At 46.7% G+C, this 14,381-nt stretch overlaps 1 protein-coding gene across 1 annotated transcript in view; it reads left to right on the plus strand.

The window, feature by feature from the left end:
• The window catches only part of sspo (SCO-spondin), a 37,894-nt gene that overhangs the window by 7,769 nt on the left and 15,744 nt on the right, over positions 1 to 14,381 (plus strand). The window contains exons 22-81 of the mRNA XM_088363798.1: positions 75 to 277; positions 346 to 473; positions 625 to 734; positions 817 to 966; positions 1,050 to 1,143; positions 1,216 to 1,425; positions 1,731 to 1,936; positions 2,017 to 2,131; positions 2,232 to 2,353; positions 2,453 to 2,623; positions 2,708 to 2,938; positions 3,005 to 3,127; positions 3,199 to 3,296; positions 3,359 to 3,590; positions 3,664 to 3,816; positions 3,898 to 4,035; positions 4,108 to 4,290; positions 4,361 to 4,511; positions 4,586 to 4,745; positions 4,859 to 4,907; positions 5,037 to 5,138; positions 5,234 to 5,361; positions 5,472 to 5,592; positions 5,663 to 5,790; positions 5,855 to 5,996; positions 6,064 to 6,234; positions 6,331 to 6,499; positions 6,589 to 6,664; positions 6,752 to 6,773; positions 6,837 to 6,957; positions 7,035 to 7,248; positions 7,321 to 7,462; positions 7,567 to 7,728; positions 7,805 to 7,981; positions 8,203 to 8,280; positions 8,366 to 8,500; positions 8,583 to 8,738; positions 8,825 to 8,989; positions 9,065 to 9,379; positions 9,449 to 9,578; positions 9,831 to 9,956; positions 10,028 to 10,119; positions 10,223 to 10,405; positions 10,478 to 10,648; positions 10,714 to 10,969; positions 11,046 to 11,092; positions 11,153 to 11,323; positions 11,412 to 11,546; positions 11,684 to 11,820; positions 11,886 to 11,980; positions 12,056 to 12,105; positions 12,192 to 12,362; positions 12,454 to 12,624; positions 12,718 to 12,797; positions 12,885 to 13,054; positions 13,119 to 13,165; positions 13,264 to 13,464; positions 13,545 to 13,715; positions 13,878 to 14,078; positions 14,163 to 14,235. Of these exons, the coding sequence (XP_088219924.1) occupies positions 75 to 277; positions 346 to 473; positions 625 to 734; positions 817 to 966; positions 1,050 to 1,143; positions 1,216 to 1,425; positions 1,731 to 1,936; positions 2,017 to 2,131; positions 2,232 to 2,353; positions 2,453 to 2,623; positions 2,708 to 2,938; positions 3,005 to 3,127; positions 3,199 to 3,296; positions 3,359 to 3,590; positions 3,664 to 3,816; positions 3,898 to 4,035; positions 4,108 to 4,290; positions 4,361 to 4,511; positions 4,586 to 4,745; positions 4,859 to 4,907; positions 5,037 to 5,138; positions 5,234 to 5,361; positions 5,472 to 5,592; positions 5,663 to 5,790; positions 5,855 to 5,996; positions 6,064 to 6,234; positions 6,331 to 6,499; positions 6,589 to 6,664; positions 6,752 to 6,773; positions 6,837 to 6,957; positions 7,035 to 7,248; positions 7,321 to 7,462; positions 7,567 to 7,728; positions 7,805 to 7,981; positions 8,203 to 8,280; positions 8,366 to 8,500; positions 8,583 to 8,738; positions 8,825 to 8,989; positions 9,065 to 9,379; positions 9,449 to 9,578; positions 9,831 to 9,956; positions 10,028 to 10,119; positions 10,223 to 10,405; positions 10,478 to 10,648; positions 10,714 to 10,969; positions 11,046 to 11,092; positions 11,153 to 11,323; positions 11,412 to 11,546; positions 11,684 to 11,820; positions 11,886 to 11,980; positions 12,056 to 12,105; positions 12,192 to 12,362; positions 12,454 to 12,624; positions 12,718 to 12,797; positions 12,885 to 13,054; positions 13,119 to 13,165; positions 13,264 to 13,464; positions 13,545 to 13,715; positions 13,878 to 14,078; positions 14,163 to 14,235 (8,629 nt within the window). The remainder of the gene's footprint in view (positions 1 to 74; positions 278 to 345; positions 474 to 624; positions 735 to 816; positions 967 to 1,049; positions 1,144 to 1,215; positions 1,426 to 1,730; positions 1,937 to 2,016; positions 2,132 to 2,231; positions 2,354 to 2,452; positions 2,624 to 2,707; positions 2,939 to 3,004; positions 3,128 to 3,198; positions 3,297 to 3,358; positions 3,591 to 3,663; positions 3,817 to 3,897; positions 4,036 to 4,107; positions 4,291 to 4,360; positions 4,512 to 4,585; positions 4,746 to 4,858; positions 4,908 to 5,036; positions 5,139 to 5,233; positions 5,362 to 5,471; positions 5,593 to 5,662; positions 5,791 to 5,854; positions 5,997 to 6,063; positions 6,235 to 6,330; positions 6,500 to 6,588; positions 6,665 to 6,751; positions 6,774 to 6,836; positions 6,958 to 7,034; positions 7,249 to 7,320; positions 7,463 to 7,566; positions 7,729 to 7,804; positions 7,982 to 8,202; positions 8,281 to 8,365; positions 8,501 to 8,582; positions 8,739 to 8,824; positions 8,990 to 9,064; positions 9,380 to 9,448; positions 9,579 to 9,830; positions 9,957 to 10,027; positions 10,120 to 10,222; positions 10,406 to 10,477; positions 10,649 to 10,713; positions 10,970 to 11,045; positions 11,093 to 11,152; positions 11,324 to 11,411; positions 11,547 to 11,683; positions 11,821 to 11,885; positions 11,981 to 12,055; positions 12,106 to 12,191; positions 12,363 to 12,453; positions 12,625 to 12,717; positions 12,798 to 12,884; positions 13,055 to 13,118; positions 13,166 to 13,263; positions 13,465 to 13,544; positions 13,716 to 13,877; positions 14,079 to 14,162; positions 14,236 to 14,381) is intronic.

Below are 14,381 nucleotides of genomic sequence, written 5' to 3' on the forward strand. Positions count from 1 at the left end.
ATATTTTCACTATAATCTTGATTTGTTTGGTTAAGGTCCATTGTTTTGGTAAAATATGTAAATATTGCTTGCAGGTATGCGCGTGTACGTACGTCTGGCCGCACACTTGAGGGGAAACGTCGGGGGGCTATGCGGTAACTTCGATGGGGACACTGAGAATGACTTCACCACACGACAAGGCATCGTAGAATCCACCGCTGAGCTATTTGGGAATTCGTGGAAGGTCAGCCCATCCTGCCCGGATGTGGCGGACCAAGATCTGCGAGACCCTTGCACTGTGAGTTCAGATCATCCATGACCCTGAACGGAGAAAAATAATAGCATTATAACACAATTTCTGCTCAGGTTAACTTACACAGGGTACCATGGGCCAGGAAAAAATGTGGCATCTTGACTCAGGAGCTCTTCTCTCCTTGCCACCTTGAGGTGCCCTTCCAGCAATATTACGATTGGTGTGTCTTTGATGCATGCGGGTGAGTTCATTTACACAGGTTGTATTTTCTTGGCAGAGATTTTTTATGATCAGTTTACAGTTTTCTTCCTTTGCCTCTGTAAAAAAGCACAAGACCAAATCATTTTGCAGCCAAAGTCTGTGCTCTCATTTCCCCCTCCTTTCACTTTCAGCTGTGACTCCGGTGGCGACTGTGAGTGCTTGTGCACAGCCATCGCCACTTACGCTGAAGAGTGTAACCGCAGGGGGATCTACATTCGCTGGAGGTCCCAGGAACTCTGTCGTATGTGCACAGAATAAAACATTTACCTATTTTCCAGGAGATTGCTACTAAATTTCTCTCTCTGGTCCTCTTTTTGTTGAAGCCCTGCAGTGTCAAAATGGACTTGTTTATGAGCCATGTGGGCCAGCTTGCTCCCCTTCCTGTCCTAATGTGCAGCAGAGTCCGCATTCCCAATGTGACGTCCTATCTTGTGTGGAGGGCTGCTTCTGCCCCGCTGGTACTGTTCGATATGGTAAGATGCAAATCTGTAATGAGTTACTGAAAGAAAGAGTAGTAAATCTTACATTTTAGCTGGTCTGCTTTGTTAAACTATAGGTGACAGCTGTGCGGTTCCTACCCAGTGTCCATGTGAGTGGGAGGGGTCCATGTTTCCTCCTGGAAGTACCATCACCCAGCATTGCCAAAACTGGTCGGTACACATAAACGCTTCAAAAAAGGCTTTTATTCTTCATGTTGTGTTCTTCTGCTTATATTCACCCAGTTCTTGCGAAGACGGCACGTGGCATTGCGATGGGGTGCCATGCCCTCGTCCTGCGCCGACCTGTCTGGAATCCGAGTTTTCCTGCACGAGCGGTCGCTGTATCCCGTCTCAATGGTTATGTGACAACGAAGATGACTGCGGCGACGGCTCTGATGAGATTTGCCCATTCACCTGCTCACCGGAACATTTCCGCTGTACCAGCACGCCGAGGTACCAGGAAACTTTATTCTTTTTTACTTCTTTTAAACTTTATTTCTTTCTCCTCCGTGTCATCCTTGTCATAAAAGGTTTTATATAGTCAAGTCAATTACTGACTAGATACCATTCACTTCTGTGTGGCATGCAAGTCACTTTATATGATATACAAGGTGTATTTATAACCCTGGTATCACATCAGAGGCAGAGGTGAGATCAGCAGTACGAATCTAGGTCAAGGAGATTGGAGTGACATCACAATTGAAAATTCAGTGGGCGTATATTGGCCAGGATGGGAATCAAATGTCTTCTTTTGTCAGCGGCCCATGTCTGAACTTGGCTTTGCGTTGCGATGGCCACCCGGACTGCGCTGACCAATCAGATGAGGCGTTCTGTGGACCCGCCACTCCGATGCCCCTTTGCCCACCAGGGGAGTTTCAGTGCGCCAATGGGAAATGTCTCTCAGCTAGCCGAGTATGTGACGGACGATTGGACTGTGGCTTTGCCGATGGTTCCGATGAGCAAGGTAATCAATTTGTAAACTAATAAGGAGAAAAATGTGGTCCCGCTCTTATGTATTGTAGTGAATTCTGTTTCTTGGCCCAGATTGCGGTGTGGCGTGCGATGAAGGGGAGTTCCTATGTGCTGGAGGACGATGCATCCTCTACCTCCATCGATGTGACGGCCATGATGATTGCGGAGATCTCAGTGATGAACGGGGGTGTGCCCAATATTTATTATAACGTTCTATTCAGTTTCAGACATAAATCTTTTGTTCTGTTTCCTAGTAACAAACACTTCATCTTTTCGTTGGTTTCAAGGTGTGCCTGTGCACCAACGGAATTTCAGTGCCCAGGTGACCAGTGTGTCCCTTCAGAGAAAGTGTGTGATGGACATCGAGACTGCCCATCAGGAACGGATGAAGCTGTTTGTCCAACTCGAGGTAAAATGAGCTTTAGCAGCATGAGTATTGAATGTGAGAAAAAATAGTTTTTGTAGAGTGAGAGCTTCTCATCCAGAAGTGTTTTTTTTTTTTTTACAGTGACATGTGGACCTGACCAGTTTGCTTGTAATGATGGCACATGTGTTGCCATCACTATGCTGTGTGACGGAGCACGAGATTGCCCGTCCGGAGAAGACGAAAAACGAAGCAACTGCTACTCTTTCATAACGCCAATACCTTCACCTTTGACCCCGACAGTACCGACCTCAGGTAGTCTGATATAATATTCTAAACACACTCCAAATTTTATGGATAGCTATCAAATCAAAGAAATATTTTTCTCACACTTTACAGCTTGCTGGTCCTATGAGTTTGCCTGTGCCACCGGCGGGCAATGCATACCTCAAACCTGGCACTGTGATGGCGAGTCCGACTGTTTGGACGGTAGCGATGAGCGGTGTCCCTCGCTTTGCGGTCCTGGCCAAGTTCCCTGCCTCAGTGGCGACCAGTGTGTGCATTACCAACAACTTTGTGACGGCAAAGCAGACTGCCGTGATGCATCTGACGAGAGCATAGACAACTGCGGTAAGACAAACCTGAGTCATCTGACAACAAAGGTCGACAGGGTGATGTTTGTGTGTTTGTCTTCAGGCTCATTGCGGATCCCTCCCTGTCCTGGCAGCTTCCCATGTGACAATCGCACTTGCGTGAATATGTCAAAAGTGTGCAACGGGATTCCTGACTGTCCGCGGGGTGATGATGAACTTGTGTGTGGTGAGTTGTCCCAAGATGCCCTTGAAGCAACCTGTTAGGAAACAGAACTCAGTAAACTGTCTTGTATTCAGGTAAAAACGTTTCACCAGCGCCCCCTGGTGAAAGGAACACAACTGTTTCCTGTCCAGAATTCACCTGTCTGGATGGCTCATGCATCAGTTTCAACATGGTAGGTTGACGTATCACCTCGCCCTTTTTTATGACCTAACTTCTGATTAATTTCCTATCCAGATGTGTAATGGTGTAGCAGACTGCCCAGACTCCTCACTAGCACCGTTAGGAGGCCCCACTGATGAGCAGGGTTGTCGAAGTTGGAGCTCCTGGGGTTCTTGGAGCCCCTGCAGCACCACATGTGGTACAGGCTCCGTGACCCGGCGCAGATCTTGCCCTGCGGGGGACATTTTGCACCACTGTCGGGGTCAGGCTGTCCAGAAGCAGCAGTGCTTCAACACAACTTGCCCTGGTATGATTGAGATGCTGCTTTTTTATAATATATTTGAAAGGTTGTGGAAGCATAATGTTTTTTTTTTTCTTAGTGGATGGTCAGTGGCTTCCATGGGTGAGCTGGTCAAACTGTTCGAGCGAATGCGGAGGAGTGCAGATCCGACACAGAGACTGCGTCCTACCTCAAAATGGAGGTCGAGACTGCTTCCAACTCCCGGGACCATCCAACCTAAGCTTGGAATTTAGTAAGCGAGTCATTCCCTGGTGTTTGTTGAGCATGTCTATTCAGATGTTGGTGCATCTTCATCTGCTTGGCTTTATTTCAGGGCCTTGTTCTGCGGACGGCTGCTCCAATACGAGTTGTCCGACAGGCCTGGTGAGACACAACTGTTCCCCCTGCCCAATGTCCTGCGCCCACATCAGGAGCGGAACTACCTGCGATCCCGCCAAACCCTGCTTCTCAGGTCACCCTGGATCTATTTCGAAAAAACTATGTTCTACTTTTAAATCTTACACATTGTGATGTATTTCCCCAGGCTGTTGGTGTCCAGAGGGGAAAGTCATGAGCCAAACGCAACAGTGTGTGTTTCCAGAGGAGTGTGCGTGTGAGTTGGCAGGCGTGCGCTACAGGCCAGGTCAGCAGATGAAGGTGGACTGCGAGATCTGTGTTTGTGAGAGAGGAAGACCTCAGCGATGCCAACCCAACCCGGACTGTTCTGGTCGGTCTTAAATTTGCTTCATATTCCACATAAATATCATCACTCATCAGTTTGCCCCCTCCCTTTTTAGTACATTGCGCATGGTCGTCATGGTCCGAGTGGGGGGAGTGTTTAGGACCATGTGGTGTGCAGAGTGTCCAGTGGTCTTTCCGGAGCCCAAACAATCCTACCAACCATGGAGATGGGAAAAACTGCAGAGGAATCTATCGGAAAGCACGTCGGTGTGTAGAATAATATCAACGAGTCCTTTCTTCTTTTATCCTCACGTGCACTTTCTTTATCTGCATCTCCACAGATGTCAAACTGATCCCTGTGATGAATGTGAGTATCAAGGCCAGTCCCACGCTGTTGGAGACAGATGGAGGTCGGACCATTGCCACTTGTGCCATTGCTTGCCCAACCTCTCAGTGCAATGCTCTCCTTATTGCCCGTATGCCGTTACCGGATGCCCTCAGGTAGTCGAATAATGGTGTTAAAATATTTGTGCAATTTTGTTTGCCTCTCACTATGCTTATCCATGCCTTGTTTATTTTACCTATTCGAGAAACTAAATTGTGAATTTATTTAGGGCCAGAGTCTTGTGCCTGGGGATGGAGACACATGTTGCTACTGTCAAGGTCAATTTGAGTTCCACACATTGTTTTCTTCTTTATCCTGTTTTCAAGCCAACTTTTTTGAGAAGTATATATTTCACTCTTGCTATGTTCTCTTTATTGATTTGGAGTTTTATTGACTGTTCTGCACAGCACACAATGAAAGTTCTCCAGTGACAGTCAGCCCCTCCCCTGTGACTTCCGAGCCAGGAAAGGACACCACTCCCTCGGTGCCCACCTACCCACTCCCTCCTGGTGATCAGTAACTTATGAATAGATCATACTATTTCATGAAAATCTTTTTGGCACCATCCAACTGTAATTATTATTTTTTTATTCTTCTTCTGCAGAGGACTGCTGGTCTCCTTTGGGCGTTCAGTTTCTGCCGGCCTCCAGTTTCCACGCCTCATCTCAGCAAAGTGGTCACCCCCCTGAGGCAGCCCGTCTTCATGGTTGGGACCACCACACAGACCTTCAGGTATATCAGGAATACCATTTGTGTGCTTTTATTAATTATTTGGCTCTGTTTATATATTTGGTTGTCAATTACTGAATTTGCTCATTCTTAATAATGTTGTGGAATGCCAGGGCTGGAGTCCAGAACCTGAAGAGTATAAGGATCTACCACAACGGAGCCCTGGGAGGCAGAGTAGCAACACACAAAGCCCTTACATCGAAATTGACCTGCTGAAAGAATACAACATCACCGGTACGCTTTTACACCTGGCTGGCCATTCTTATGAATTTCTTAATGTGACACCATCTGTTTTTTTCTCCAGGGGTACTTACCCAGGGGGGTGGCGTATTTGACACATACGTTTCCAGTTTATATCTGCAGTTTAGCCGGGATGGAAGACTGTGGTACATTTACAAAGAGCTTGTGACTGCTGCCCAGCCCAGAGCTAAGGTCTGACAATCATATTGTTGTTTGTATGATTATATTTCTACCATTTGTTATTTCTACCGTGCAGGTTTTTCATGCCAACCACAACGAGGCAGGGGTCGCTGAGATTAAATTGGACAGGATGGTGTCAGCTCAGTTTGTCCGCTTGCTTCCACATGATTTCCATAACGGCATCTATCTTCGTCTTGAGATTATGGGATGTGAACCTGGTTAGTAGAAGTAGCATATATGATATGTTTTCTATTAAATTGATTATTTTGTTCTTGTCTGATTCAGGTTATCATTTCTCAACCTTACCCACACCAACTTCAACCGTCTCACCAGTGGGTGGCTGCAAACAAAAGGAACTCCAGTGTAAAAATGGACGCTGTGTGCCAGCTGGCCCGTCGGGAGTTATCTGCGATGGGGTCGATGATTGTGGTGACGGATCAGATGAGATGTTCTGCGGTGAGATTTTTATCTCCAATCCAATTAAATGCAATGCATTCAGTAACAGTATTAGTTCACTTTTACCAAATCTGCACACTGATGTTATTATTCCAGGCACAACACTCCCAACTCCTCGCAGCTGCCCTAGTGGTCAGTACTTGTGCCTCCCACCAGGGGGCTGTATCGACACAGGAAAACGTTGCGATGGGATTCCCCACTGTCCCAGAGGAGATGATGAAACTGAATGTCATCCGCATGAGAACATCACCACTCAGTCCGACAGGTGAGGACAATAAATTGCAACAAATTTTGCAATGAAAACTCTTTCTTTATATCTTTAAATTGTATTTATACATGCATGAATACCTTCAGGCCATACACACCCACCGCCGCCCCTATCAGGACTCCTTCCAAGATCCCAGTGACTAGACCTGCATTACCAACAACAGTGAGTGGTTATCAAAGTTTATTTTAAAAGGTAGATCTAAGTTTGAATTCATCAATTTGAACTTTATATGCCTTATTATATTTGCAGGATGGTGGCCCTGGATATCGTGGTAAGTTTTGCAACTTAGTTTTGTTTTAGTGCATGGTGTCTTCAATATATCATATCTTTGTAGGCATATGCTCATCTGCACTCGGACTGGAGGATGGAAGCATTCGTTACGGTCAACTGACCTCATCGTCCTCTCGTGAAAACAACCCGGCTGACGCTGGTCGGCTGAATATCGTTCCCAATGTGTGAGTGATAATCTGGCTGGTTACATCACCGTGTCATTAAAAAGATACACTGAAATATTTGGTTATGATCTTTGCAGTCAAGTTATGGAGCCTGGATGGAGTCCTTTGCCGACAGACCTCCAACCGTATTTCCAGGTGGATTTCCTGGAACCCACGTGGGTTTCAGGGGTTGTGACCCAGGGCAGTGAACGTATGTGGGGTTACCTCACAAAATACAGACTCGCCTTTGCTCTGCACGAAAGCCTCTTCACCAACTATACACAAGATGGCAAGCCTGGAAGTCCTGCTAAGGTATTGAACGTATTTAGTTAGCATGATGATATTGTGGCATTTACAAAAAGTCCTTATCTTGATGTGGTGTAGGTGTTTGAGGTACGGATGGTGGGCCGGACTCCCGTGACCCGCTGGCTCAGTAGACTTGTCCGAGCCCGCTACCTTCGCATCATCCCTGTGGAGTTCAGGCACACGTTCAACCTCCGTGCTGAGATCCTTGGTTGCAGAGGAGGTGATGACTGCCAGTCCCGCACTTATTTTCTTCTTCTCCGTGCTAAATTGGATATTAAATTGAGCTGTCACAAAGTGTGATGCTTTTCTTGACATGTAACGCAGATGAGCTGGTGACTCCCGGGAGTGTCACACCTCCTTCTGATGGTGGGAAAGGCTGTCAACCAGGCCAGTTTGCGTGCCGGCAGAGTGAACAATGTGTTCCTATTGCTGTGGTTTGTGACGGACGACTGGACTGCAAGGATCACACAGATGAGATGAATTGCGGTGAGACCTTCTGGATACTCCATTATACACTACTCGTTTTATATTTGGCATTCATGTTCATCCTCTATCTACACAGGCTCTCCAGGTTTACAAAACAAGACTAGTCCCACTGGTGGACCAGGCTTCCATGGTGATAGGACAACAGGTGCACCAGGTCTTTACACCACCAAGCCACGAGGTGGACTGCCCGGTGTGGCGACAGCTGGAGTCACAGGACAGCCTGGACTTTGGAAAGCCACCACTACACACATTGGTATTTTATTTAGTTCCTCCATGTATTTTCTGTTTGATTAGAGAAACAAACCTGAATTCCCAAAGCAAATGCGTTTGTAGGAGCACCCTGAGTATACTGCACAGATGATTGTTGTTAATTATTTATCTACCAAGAGGCTCTTAAAAAACATTTCTCACCAGATCTTTCGTGATAAAATAAAGATTCACATGAATAAAACAGTATAGATTTTTCCCAATTAGAAGTGACTACCGGCCAGCCTGGACTGCACCTCTCACCATCGCACCAGCCTGGAGGTCCTGGCTTACAAACTACAAAGCGTGAGAGACACCAAACAATGTTGCTAGATCTGCATCTATGATTCAATGCTCATTTGACTGAACAGACAGAGAATCTGTTTTACAGCTCAGTGGATCACCACAACCAGAGTGGGTTGTGTGGATGGCCAGTTTGCGTGCAGATCGTTTGGCTGTGTCGACTCGGCTCAGGTGTGTGACGGCAGGCGGGACTGTTTGGACGGCTCCGATGAAGAGCGCTGTGGTGCGCATGAATAATCAATAGAAAAAGTTACCAAATACATTTTCATAAGAAAGGTTAATGAATTGCATTTTTTAAACTCTAGGTTCCTTAGTGAGTCCAGTGACTACGCAGCGCCCCCTAGTGCCCACCCCCTGCTCTCCAAAGCAGTTCTCCTGTAAAAGCGGCGAATGTGTTCACCTGGATCGCAAATGTGATCTGCAGAAGGACTGTGTGGACGGTTCCGATGAAAAAGACTGCAGTATGAAAAATCGAATTGACAAATAAGAAGTGACATCACTTCCATGTCACTTCTTGTTTTCATCACAATATGTTTTCATCCTCCAGTTGACTGCATCATGTCCCAGTGGACCTCATGGAGTCTGTGCAGCGTGTCTTGTGGTCTGGGATCGTTGTTTCGGCAGAGAGACATTGTGAGGGAAGCGCTACCTGGAGGATCCTGCACTGGGGGCCAATTCGACAGCCGTCCCTGCTTCCAACGACCATGCCCAGGTTTCTCACAGTGCCTGAGGTCTAAGGCCTTTTTTCCAAATTCAAAAATCACTGGTTCATTTTCATCTTTTGTAGTTGACGGACATTGGTCGGAGTGGACAGAGTGGTCCGATTGCGATGTTCAGTGTGGAGGGGGTGTCCGACAAAGGAAGAGAACCTGTTCTGCACCTGCCCCGAAAAATGATGGGAGGGATTGCGAGGGCATGAGCCAGCAGAGTCAGAGCTGCAACAACCAACCCTGCACCAAAGACACGGGCACACAGACAGGTTGCGTCAACGGGATGGTGCTCGTGTCCGAGGCGGACTGCCTCACCGGGAGAGTCGAGCCTTGCCCTCCAACATGCTCGCATCTCAGCTTCACCAACAACTGCACTGAAGAATGTAAACCAGGTCAGTCTAAGTTATATTGACTTTCTGATTAGGAAAGTCCAAATACTGACTCAACCCCCCCTTCCCCAGGCTGCCGGTGTCCCAGTGGAATGTACCTACAGGGAGGCCAGTGTGTGACAGCAAGCCAATGTTTCTGTCACTGGAACGGCCAAAAACTGAAGCCAGGACAGATAATCAGCAGGGACCATTGTACTACATGGTGAGATTTATTTCTTGTTTTTATCTTCCGCTATGTTGGATCTATTCCTGGGCTTCATAGCTGAAGGCTTTTTTTAAAACACTAATTACCTCACAAATAAATGGCAGTTGATTAGCTTCACAAAGTGAATATGAAGATGTGATTATGTCAAAAAGTGGCTGAAAAGTGCAGTTTTACAGTTATACTTCATATTGTTTGATTTCATTTTGAATACTAATTAATTTTACATACATGTATATTTGTCTCCAAAAGTACATGTCAGGATGGACATGTGACCTGTAACTCATCCAGTTGCGCAACAACCTGTCATTGGTCAGCCTGGTCGTCATGGTCACCCTGTGATGTCACCTGTGGGCTCGGGCTCCAGCAACGCTACAGGTGAACAGACTTTTTGACTTTTCGTTGGATTTGTATGTCTTCAAATTGAGAATTAGAACATGTTGTGTTAGGTCTCCGGTGAATCAGACAGGATCGCTCAGTGGGTATCTCTGCCCAGGAGACTCCTCTGAAGTCCAACGGTGCTCCATCCCCTGCGACACTGGTACACATTCATAACATGATTTAATATATATATAAAAATGAAAATAATCACAACATGATCAGATGCGGCTCACTAATTTGACATATGTTTATTTCTAACTCAGAAGAACCAGATGGAATTTGGAGCAAATGGACCAGCTGGTCCGAATGCAGCAAGACATGTTTCCATCACGTAGACGATGTGGGAATCAGACAACGATTCCGAAGCTGCAACTACACCCACGCTCGCTCCGTCTGTGATGGAGACAGCGCGGAGCAAGAACCGTGTAACATCATCCACTGTGCAGGTATGAGCGGCATCCATCTTTATTTCTCATGAGTGTACAACAGATTAAAAGGGACTGGTGTTGTTATTCTAGTGGATGGTGGTTGGTCTGTGTGGTCTGCATGGTCGCTCTGCTCATCTGAGTGTAATTCCGGTGTCCAAACACGGGAACGATTCTGCACTTCACCTTCACCGCAACACGGGGGAAGAAGCTGTGCCGGCCCACATGTGCAGACAGCGGACTGTAATGCTCATCCCTGCTCAGGTAATTTGTTAGTTCCCGTAGCCCATATTTGCTGTTTTTGATAACAATATATATTTTTCTCACAGGTGCATGCCCGGATGGTATGACGTACATGACAGCGGCTGAATGTGAGGCTCATGGAGGTGCATGTCCTCGGGTCTGCATGGACATGACCTCCACCGAAGTGCAGTGTGCCACCGCCTGCTACGACGGCTGCTACTGCACACTGGGCTTGTACTTGCTCAACGGCAGCTGTGTACCTTTGTCCCAATGCCCGTGTTACCACCAGGGGGAGCAATACCCAGCTGGGGCAACTCTTCCAGTAGATGCATGCAACAACTGGTACTCGAAAATTCTTGTCGCTGCTAAATATGAAAATATTTTAACTTGATTGGTGTGGATTTTACGTCTTCAACAGTACATGCACAAACGGAGAGATGTCTTGCGGAAATACTTCATGTCCTGGTGAGTGAGTTTAGGGTTAGGGTTAGGGTTCATTGTCTTGAATGACCCTGCGCCTTTTAGTGGACTGCGGTTGGAGCAGCTGGACTCAATGGAGCACCTGTAGTCGAACATGCGATGTCGGTGTGAGAAGGCGGTACCGTTCAGGAACCAATCCACCGCCAGCGTTCGGAGGTCGACCTTGCGAAGGCGATAGAGTTGGGGTCGACACATGCAGCATTGAGCCATGTTTTGGTGAGGGCAGATTTGCTCGTAAGGTTTTGCAGTTGCTGTTTGGTTCATATGTGCTTGTATGTGGAAGTCAAGATGTGATGTGCACTAGGTGTAAGAGAACCATGGAGTGAGTGGTCGGAGTGCTCAGTGACTTGTGGAGGAGGTTACAGGAGCAGAACTAGTGGACCTATCAGAGTCCATGGCACAGCACAACAATTCAGTGCCTGTAATCTGCAACCTTGTGGTACGACACATTTGCAATTACAATTCTTATATTTGTAATTTGGAAGCTCAGTTAAAAGTGTGATATTCTTTTCTTATATTATCTGCAGTTTTTAACAATTATACTAAGAAGTTATTCATTACTCATTCCCATTTCAGGTGATAGCAGAGTGTGTCCGCCAGGGCAGGAATGGAAGCAGTGTGTGAGAGGAGCAGTGTCATGTTCAGATCTTACGATGGACCTCAGTCGGAACTGCACGCCAGGTTGCCAGTGTCCTACTGGAACTTTCCTTCAGGTCAGTGCCGCGGCTCTTCGACAAGTACCTGAACGATGTAAATGCATTTGATTGGCGGTCCCCAGGATGGCGAATGCACCCAGGAGAGTGATTGTCGCTGTGACGTTGATGGAGAGCAGTACAAACCAGGAGACATTATTTATATTGACTGCAAAAATTGGTAAGTAGATGTTCTGATTTATTTCCATCTTATCTGCATGCGTTTCTGACTTGAACATGTATCCCTGTATTTCAGTACATGTGAAGCAGGGAGACTTGTAAACTGTTCTCAAGCCAGGTGCACTGGTAAAAAATAATTTTTTTATTCGTGGCACATTGATTGATTCTTCCTCATTTAATCTATTTTTATTTTTTGCGTTTACACTCTGTAGCTGATGGCCAGTGGTCACCGTGGACTCCTTGGGGTCACTGTTCAGTGTCATGTGGGGCAGGTCTACAGTCCCGATATCGGTTCTGTTCCAGCCCTCAGCGCTCCGCCGATGGCCCGTCGTGTCCGGGGCCTAACCGAGAGGACAAAGTCTGTGTCACCACCCCATGTGACCGTGAGTTAGTAATAATTCCCTCTTAAGTGAAAATACAGTTTACATGTTTAAGAATCAACTTTCAAAAAGTGTCATCGTTGACTCCTCCAAGGTGATGGTGGTTGGGGTCCTTGGAGTAATTGGACACAATGTACCAAGTCATGTGGCGGGGGTGTTCAGAGCCGAAGGAGAGATTGTGACAGTCCGACCCCTGAAGGAGAAGGAAATTACTGTGAGGGTCTCGGAACTCAGGTCAAAGCCTGTAACACTGCACACTGCCCAGGTAGGCTTTTGTCATCATGGAGTTTAGAATGAAGCTTCAAATTTGCTTCATAAAGCAATCACGACCACTTTAACTAACATGGTGTGATTTTAGTGGCACCATGCTCCAAGGTCCCAGGCACAGCCTTCAGTAGTTGTGGACCATCCTGTCCCCGCTCCTGTGATGACCTGGCAGTATGTAACCAAACCACTGGCTTCAAGTCAACACATCTTATTGTTATCCATAATAATTATAAAGTTGTATTTTTTTCTGTTACACAGCATTGCGAGTGGCTTTGTGAGCCAGGCTGCTATTGTACAGAAGGAAAGGTTTTATCAGCTAATGGAACGGTCTGCTTAGAGCAGGAAGAATGCCCCTGCCTCGATCTTACAACTGGCCGCCGGCTAGAACCTGGAGACATGACATTGGCTCCTGATGGCTGCAATAACTGGTTGGCAGGATTCACACATATGCAGTAATGAACATGATTAATGTGGGTATTTCATTTTTTTCAGCACCTGCGAGGGAGGAAAGCTTAACTGCTCCCAAAACCCGTGCCCGGGTGAGTGGGATGAAAATCACCAGCTGTCCCAATACTTATGTGTGTATCAGGTCATTTTAGCTAGCTCTGGATTCATCACCTCTTCTTTGTGTTTCCAGTATCAGGTGGCTGGTGTGAGTGGTCCATGTGGACTCCATGCTCCAGGACCTGTGGGGCAGAGTCGGTATCCCGTTACAGAAGCTGCAGCTGTCCCGAACCCAAAGCTAACGGGCAACCCTGTTCTGGAGAACAGGAAATACATAATGGCGTTGGAGCTCAAATCCAGAGACAGCCCTGTCCTGTTATCACCTTCTGTCCAGGCAGGATCGATTTTTATTTTGTTAGGGCATAACATCATGTCTGCTAAGTAAATTTTGATTTTCAATTCATCACTATATAGTGCATGGTTCTTGGAGTTCCTGGTCGGCTTGGTCAGAGTGCGACGGGTGTGCAGGGTCATCCAATCGCACCAGAGAGTGTAACAACCCCCCTGCAAGATTCGGTGGTCTGCCCTGCCTCGGAGAAGCGACGCAGAGCCGTGGTTGCCATGACAACACGACTGTGTGCTCAGGTCAATTTTGCAAATGCTTTCATGCACACTGTTGAATCGTGTAGGAACTGCTCCTCATTTGATTTTAATTTGAAATTGACTAGGGGCATTTATTCTAAATTGGCTGACTTTTAGGAACATTCCAGTCTGTAATATTACAAACTGTCCGTACCTCCTTTTCAGAATGTGGTGGAGGCCAAGAGGAATGGCCTTGTGGCAAACCATGTCCTCGCTCCTGTTCTGATCTCCATGGTGACACGGAGTGCCTGGACTCTCCAGGATGCAGCAAGTCTTGCGGTTGCCCTGGTGACATGGTCCTGCAGGATGGCGTGTGTGTAACGAGGGAGGAATGTCGCTGCAAATACGAAAACAGCTCCGCTGCAGGTTGGCTAGAGATTCTTTTTTTAAAAATTCCCAAAACACGTTTGAAATGTTCTGCAAGTTCTTGTTTTTTTCTCCACTGATTAGATTCCGGACCTGGTGAGACCGAGTGGCAGTTTGCAAGTCACGGAGAAGAAATCATCACTGACTGCAAAAATTGGTTTGAAGCATTTTACATAAATTGATGTTTTTCTCGTGTCGTGGTGAGCATGTCTGTAAAGTTTTCATGTCCACCCATTTCCAACATTTTGTCCCCCTGACTTCTGCTTCTCAACATAAACATGTTTGTTTGCAATTTTCAAAAAG

The sequence above is a fragment of the Syngnathus floridae genome, chromosome 20, assembly GCF_059516105.1.
Source record: "Syngnathus floridae isolate MCC-2025c chromosome 20, RoL_Sflo_1.0, whole genome shotgun sequence".
In the NCBI taxonomy this organism is placed as follows: domain Eukaryota; kingdom Metazoa; phylum Chordata; class Actinopteri; order Syngnathiformes; family Syngnathidae; genus Syngnathus; species Syngnathus floridae.